At 48.2% G+C, this 7,880-nt stretch overlaps 1 protein-coding gene across 1 annotated transcript in view; it reads left to right on the forward strand.

The window, feature by feature from the left end:
- Positions 1-5,246, forward strand: part of LOC115190470 (SH3 and cysteine-rich domain-containing protein 3-like) — a gene marked incomplete at its 3' end in the record, with an annotated part of 6,654 nt that extends 1,408 nt beyond the window's left edge. Inside the window, exons 2-3 of the mRNA XM_029748760.1 lie at positions 3,100-3,214; positions 5,097-5,246. Of these exons, the coding sequence (XP_029604620.1) occupies positions 3,100-3,214; positions 5,097-5,246 (265 nt within the window). The remainder of the gene's footprint in view (positions 1-3,099; positions 3,215-5,096) is intronic.
- Between the last annotated feature and the right edge of the window lie 2,634 nt (positions 5,247-7,880).

Genomic DNA, 7,880 nt, shown 5'->3' on the forward strand with positions numbered 1-7,880 from the left:
ACATCCCACTCTCACTCTCTCTCTTTCTCTCTCTCTCTTTTTCACATCCCTCTATCTCTCTCTCTGTCTCTCTCTCTGAAGGTACAACTCACAGATGCTCTCTGGCAGCAGTACAAGCCTCCTGTCATGAAGACACTTGATGTGTGTGCCTGTAGAAGTGTGTGTGTGTGCTCGTACCTGTGTGTGTGTGTCAAAGTGTTTGCTCGTACCTGTGTGTGTGTGTCAGTGTGTGTGTTTGTACCTGTGTGTGTTTATATGTGCGTTTGCTGTAGTGGGCCCATCCATCATCTCAGGGCTTGACGGGACGCGGCGACCCTAGTTGCCGTGGCAGCAAGGTAGCCATGGCACCTGGCTGTGACACAACTGGTTGCGTGTGATTGGTGGAGCCAGCGGTTTTCAGCCAGGTCCTCTTTAACATAAGGGCTTTAAAGTCACACTGAGGTGATCCATGGCTGTTAAAGACTTAATGGCCAGCGAGCAGCTGCCAGTATCCCAGACAGCCCCAGACAGCTGCCAGTATCCCAGACAGCCCCAGATGTGCGGTTGGACTGAGTTTCATTCCAGAACAGGTTGCTCTCCTCCCTTCTAGCCTTGTTCTCCTACCCTGTTAGGTCAAATCTGCAAAGAGTATTGAACAAGGAAATTAGGGAGAGGTCTACTTTTAAAACTTTGTCCTCAAAATAATTATAGACAGCAAAGCCCACCGGTCAACTTACCAAGCAAAACATGGTTTCAGACAGAGTGACAGACATAAACTGAACTCAGCTCCAAGGTGAACAGGTAGTCTTAGGAACAGACAAATAAACCTGGTCTATCCACTTTGGCCAACTTTGTCCTCACCACCCACCCAATCCTGCACTGTTTCTATAAAACCTCCAGCCTCAGCTAGATGGAGCAGGGGGAGACTGCATGGCTGAAGAGGTCTGTCTGGGAAAGGGGAACACCTAGTCAACTGAATGCGTTCAACTGAAATTTGTCTTCCGCATTTAACCCAACTCCTCTGAATCAGAGAGGTGCAGGGGGCTACCTCAATCGACATCCACGTCGTCGTTACCCAGGGAGCAGTTGTTGTTGGGGGTTAAAGGTAAAACGGCAGATGTTTCCACCTTGGCGGCTCAGGGATTCAAACCAGCGACCTTTCGGTTACTGGCCCAACAATCTTAACCGCTAGGCTACCTGCCTGCTGGTGGAGCTGGGGGAGACTGCGTGGCTAAAAAAAGGGACTGGTGTACTGTTAATGTGGATGGGTGTAACAGCATTACAATAACACAAGACTGATTCCACTCCATCAACAGACCTGGGGAAGAAAGGTCTGTTTGTTAGAGTGGCAGTGTGTGTGTGTGTTTCGTCGGGTTCGATGTCATTAGTTTGAGTCACTGTGGTTATGTGGCAATGTGACTCACAGTTCTGCAGTGCCAATGGTCACTGCCAGAGTCAGTCTCAGCCAATACCTTGGGCTATTAGCATTACAATTAAGCAATGATTCACACCCTTAGTGGCTAGCTGTTAGTTTTGTAGCAGCTAGCTAGTCGTTAGCTTCCCTCTCTGCGGCTCTATGCTGTCAGTGGCTAGCTGTTAGCTTTGCAGCAGCTAGCTAGCTGTTAGCTTCCCTCGCTGCATCTCTATGCAGTTAGTGGCTAGCTTTTAGCCTTCTAACAACTAGCTAGCCTTTGGATTCCCTCTCTGCGGACCTATGCTTTGTAGCAGCTAGCTAGCCGCTAGCCGCCCATCTCCATGGCTTTATGCAGATAGCGGATAGCTTTTAGCCTTTTAGCAGCTAGCTAGCTGTTTGCGTTCCTCTCTCTGCAGTCAAGGTCAGTCATCATCCCCCTCTGGAGCTTAGCAGGCGTGTCACTGGGTGACAAAAGCCATTAAGATGTAGGGAGATAGGGGAGCAAAACGCTGAGAAACACACTTTTATAAAAGCTCAGAGCCAAATTGGCTGTGGCACATGGGAGAGAGACAGAGAGAGAGGGAGAAAGGGGGGGGGCAGTAGGGAGAGGGAGGGAGAGGGAGGGGGGGGCAGTAGGGAGAGGGAGAGGGAGGGGACTGCTACTCCAGACTCAGAGGCTATTATGGCTTTCATCAGAACCAGGCTAGGGCCGGGACGATACCCGCGCGCCTGTGTGTGTGTGTGTGTGTGTGTGTTCTTTAGAAAAACAGCCCTAATGTTGGAAACAAACATCATTGATAGCACACAATGTTTTACATACAGCAGGTTTTTAAATGACCAAAGAGTTTGTTCTGCTTCGTGTTTTCATTTTTGCCATGGAAAAAAATATCCCGAAAAAGTATCGTCACAGCCCTAAACCAGACCCAACCCAGTAGTTTCTGGACTGCATTCAGTAGACTCTTGTACTGTATTGTGTGTCGTATCATTGGGTGTAAAGCAGCTCAGTCGTTTGGAGGCTAAACAGAGTTTTGTTGTAGCGTTTCTAGAGATTATCTCTCCTCAGGCTGCACTGAGGCAAGGCTGCCTGCTCATCTATTTACAGTACACCCCCCCCCTCACACACACACACACACACACGCACGCACGCACGCGCACGCACGCACACACACACACGCACGCACAGACGCACGCACGCACGCACGCACGCACAGACACACACACACACACACACACACGCACGCACGCACGCACGCACACACACACACACACGGTTGGTTTCTAGAGATTCTGTGCCCTGTGGCTGCTGTGAGGCCTGTTCCTCCTCTCTTCGTCATGAATTAATCATTTAATAAGACAACTTCAAAGAGGAAACATCCTGTGCTGGAGAATGGGCTGGGCTGCTACTGCTGCTACTACTAACTATGACACTCCCACACACTGCTTCACACTCTACGTGTGTGTTTGTGTTTGTGCGGGTGCATGTAGTGTGTAGTGTGTGTGTGTGTGTGTGTGTGTCCAACCAGTAGCAAACGCCTTCTCCTCTTTTGTTTCCTTAAACACACAAGCCTGTGTATTGATTATATTCATTACAGAAACGCTGAAGGCTGTCGATAGTTACCATTCACTTGATCATTTTATAATATGAATTGTTGATCTTATCCAGGTCTTCTCCTCCCTGACCTCTTCCTCTCTCTATCTCCCCTCAGCCTGAGGAGTTGGAGAGTGTCCACACACACAATTTCAAGCTTAAGCCCTTCAAGAAAGTCAAGAGCTGTGATGTGTGTCAGCAGGCCATCACCAAGGATGGGCTCATCTGTAAAGGTGAGTGGATGGATGGGAAAGTCTCTCTCTCTCCCTCTCTCCCCCTCTATCCTCCCTCCTTCTCTCTTTCCCTCTCCCCCTCTAGCCTCCCCTCCTCTCTCTCCCTCTCGCTCCCCCTATCCTCCCCCCTCTCTGTCTCTCTCTCTCTCTTATGAAAAGCTACCTCTTTCCCACAGAGAGCAGTTGACAAACCTCCGTCCAGTAAGCCCAGAAGCAGTCGAGGGGAGTCTGGTCTGGGCTCAGTTTGAGGGCTTTGGCAGAGGCTTTGCTGTTAAAATTAGCCTTGCTGCTGCTGCTGCATTAGCCCAGATAAGAGAGGGAGAAAGAAAGAGGGAGAGATTGGTTGGTGTAGAGAGGGGGAGAGGGGATGAGAGAGAGAGAGAACAAGAGAGAGCGAAAGAGAGAGATTAGGAAATTATGCTGCGACAAATATTGTATATTATGATCTTTGCTGGTAACATCCTCTGGATCATTCTAAGCTGTCAGAGCTGCCAGTGTTTCCAAACAAAAGGCTAGAGTCACATGATCCTCGGAGCATTCTGCAGCCTCTTCCTGTCGCCGTCTGTGGTTGCCAGGAAGTGTTGCTATGGCCCCTCACAATGGGAGCCATCCTCCACTGACGCAGGGTGGCGTGTGGCCAGAGACAGAGAGACATGCACGCACACACACACGCACGCACGCACACACACACACACGCACGCACGCACACACACACACACACGTGCGCACATACACACACGAGACAAGTAAAGATGAATGTTGACGTTTTCTGCATATACAATAGAACTAGATAAACAGTCAAACCCCCATTAAATATACTGCTGCAATATAGCAAAGCATTTCTACCCAGCGTCTCAATATGACTAGCGTCATCTGTTGGCCGTAAAGAGTCTGTGTGTTTAATATTCCTATAATAAGTCTGTATGTTTGCCTTACACTTAGTCAGGTCTCAATGTGCAATGCAGTCCTTAGGATTTCATTATAGCCTTGTCAGCAGTAGACTACTGTATCCTGGCTTGGTGATGAGTACCTGGGAAACACACACACACACACAACACACACACAGCATGTATGCACACACACACGCAGGCACACACACAGACACATACTCCACCTGGGGACCACCTGAGCCGGTGGTAGGAAGCAGGTGTGTGGGGTCAAAGGTCATCACATGGCCACATCACTTCACAACATGGCCTCCGTCACCCCCTGCCCACACACACTGCTCAGAGAGGACACACGCGTGTGTTTGCAGCCTTACGCACACACACTAACCATCAACTATGTATCAAGTAAATATAATGACCTGCAATCATACTTGTACAATCTTAAACAACAACCGACATGTGTATGACATTGTTGCACCTAATAAAATGTACTAATTGATCATGTTTCTAAGCAGTTTCTAGGCAGAATAGTGGGACTGTGATGTTGACTGCATCCTACCACATGGGGGCAGCACAGAGGTGTTTAACAGCCCAGGGAAGGTTGCCAGGTCTGACCCCTGTAGCGCCTCTTAATTCCATCTCTCCTATTAAAGCCCTGCTCTCCTAACAAGGTAAAGAGCTGGCCTTTTCCCACCCAATATGGCAGTCATCTGAGGCTAATGCAGCCTCACAGGAGTGTGTTTATATCTGTGTGTGTGTGTGTGTGTGTGTGTGTGTGTGTGTGTGTGTGTGTGTGTGTGTGTGTGTGTGTGTGTGTGTGTGTGTGTGTGTGTGTGTGTGTGTGTGTGTGTGTGTGTGTGTGTGTGTGTGTGTGTGTGTGTGTGTGTGTGGTTATTCAGGACAGTTCCAACAGGTAGCAGCGTCTGAGAGAATAGAATAGTATCTGGTTCAACATGTGACCTTAAACTAACACCATGTTTTCTGCTGTCTTTCAGTGTGCAAGCTGGGCATCCATAAGAAGTGTGAGGTGAAGGTAAGGAAGCCATGGAATCTTTTCTATTTTAATATCCTTGGGCTCCAGAGGAGAGTCAGAGGGGTGGTATTTTGGCAGAGCCAAACAAATGGAACCAAAAAGGAAATGTTGTGTTTGTTAGAAGGAAGCAGTCATCTCAGAGAGGCAGCTGTGCCTGTTTCACCCTGGCAGCACGGGTTTTGTAGCACACGCGGACACACACGCACGCACACAGATACACACTCACTCGTACACGCACGCACACAGACGCACATTCACTCACTCATACACACAAACACACACGCACGCAAACACACACACAAACCCAGCCCCAGCCCTTGCCCCCATCCCCCTGAAAACAAGTGACGATGCCGTGGAAGAGGAAGAACACATGGAGAGAGGGAAGGAGAGAGAGAAAGAGAAGGGAGCGGCGGAGGAGGAAAACGTCGGAGTGCTAGATTATTTTGGTTTTCAGATTTGTAACTACGGAGGTGGTAACTGAAGAGGAGCTCTGTCTCTTTCTCTCTCCCTCACACCCGCCTGGCAGCCATTACTACAATGGTAGTGCTGGTTTGAGTGGATGAGAGTACCAAGCTTGTTGGACCATCTAATGCCACCTCCGTACCCCCATGTCCCCCCCCCCCACCCCACCTCCGTCCCGTCCTCCCTCCCCCCTACCTCCGTCCCTCCGTCCCTCCTGTTAACGAGAGGTTGCGACACACACAAGGGTTCCCACCCCTATGGGGGTAGGTCACCAGGGAGTGATTGGGTCGCCCCTGTTCAACCCCCCCCCATCGCCCAAATCTCCCTTCAGAAACTATACCACACATGAATCAGTGTGTTTATTCATCGAAGGGTTACTAGAGAAACCAGAGTTTTGTATTCCCCAAACATCCTGAAGAAAATGAGATCAATGAGGCATTGAGTCAAAGATAGAAGGACAACAGTCAGTGAAACCTGGAATCGTTCATATCCTTATAGTGGGATGTTCTACAGAGGAATTCAAGGGTTTGTTTGTGAAAACAAACTCACAATGTGATCATAGTCCTAATTACAGGTTGGGACCAATGATCCCTGTGTAGGACCTCTGCATACACTCTTAGAAAAGCAGCCGATATCTAGAATCAATAAGGGTTCTTCGGCTGTCCCCATAGGAGAACACTTTGAAGACACAGATCTGGGATCCGCGTACCGTCCTCATGATCATAACCTTAACAATTAGAAGGGACAATTTAAAACTGACCTTAGAGCAGTGATCTGCATAGTCGTTATCTTTACAGCAAGTTGCTTGCTTGCCGAACTGAACTATGTATCCTGTAGATGGTGCAGTGAGAGTCTCACAGGCGAAGGTTGGCTGGCTGTTAATGTTAGGTTAATGGGTAACATTGAATCTCTGAGATGACTTTGTCCCTGAAGAAAATATCCATACTATATCACAGTAAGAGGAAAGAGATAGAAGGTGTGAGAGAGAAACAGTGTGTGAGAGAGAGAGACAAGAATAGTGAGAAGGAGAGAGGGAGAGAGGGAGAGGGAGAGAGAGAGAGATAGATAGAGAGCAAAAGAGAGAGAAAGAGAGAAATAGAGAGAGAGAGAGAGAGAGAGAGCAAAAGAGAGAGAAAGCGAGAAATAGAGGGAGAGAGGGAGCAAAAGAGAGAGAAATAGAGAGAGAGAGCAAAAGAGAGAAACAAGGGTGAGAGTGAGAAGGAGAGAAGAAGAGAGAGAGAAAGACAAATGGAGAGAGAAAAAGAAGGAGAGATAGACTGTTTAAAAGAGAGATGCTGAAATCAGTAGAGTTCTTTAGCTAACTAACCGGAGCCAAACAGATTCTAATCATAGATCTTGGAAAGAACTGAGTGTTTGAGCACGGTGGATTTCATCAACAATTACAGTCCCTTGGACTGACTTTATCCCTTTAATTGTGTTACTACCCTTATCCCTGTGTTGGCTTAGCTAAGGCAAAACATTTATGTTAGCTTAATCCGCTGAAATGACCGCTAGATGAAAATAAATGGAACACAATGTTGTGTAGGCGCGCTCATCGTCTCAGACCGTAAACCACGGAAAAGCAAATAGCCTTAATGCAAACATGACCGTGGACTAAGGCTGATGCCCATGCTTTATTTAGCTGACTCGATGTTGACCTTGTTCAGTAAACATGTCATGAAATACGAGGCTTTCTGTGATCAGGAAGACTTGGGGAGTGCTTATGCTAATCTTCAGCGTTTCTTCTATCTTGATGCATACACAGTGTCCTGAGACTACGGCTTTCATTTACTTTCTCTCCTCATTTCACAACAATGTTATCTCGCAAAGGCGCTCTGGTTTCGGTCGTAGTGACTCGTTCCTGACCGTCCATGTTTTGGGGGAGAGGGCTGTGTTGTTCTGCTGCTATAGACAGAGGAACTGTAGTGACCCTTCGGTGTTTGTTATGGTTGTCGATGTGTAGGTGGTTGGTCTGGAGTGTGTTATGTTGTGGTCTGGGGGTTTGACAGAGCTGGAGATGAGGCTGAAAGGCTTGGAGACAGTAGCTGTGCACGGCCCCAAAAAGGTGGTCACGTCTTGGGGCCTCAAAGTGCAGTCTTTTCTCTCTTTTGTTGGCTTTGTGGCCCACAACTTTAAGCCCTGTGAATTCTCGTGTGACCCACCAACAAATTCAAAAAACATGTTTCAAGCCGCAACCCATTCCTAAGCTATGAGTTAAGACAGTGGTTCCCAACCAACTAGGACCTCTGGGGGTCTTGGTCTATCCACAGGGGCTACTTGAGGA

Source organism: Salmo trutta, unplaced genomic scaffold (genome assembly GCF_901001165.1).
Source record: "Salmo trutta unplaced genomic scaffold, fSalTru1.1, whole genome shotgun sequence".
NCBI classification, from domain to species: domain Eukaryota; kingdom Metazoa; phylum Chordata; class Actinopteri; order Salmoniformes; family Salmonidae; genus Salmo; species Salmo trutta.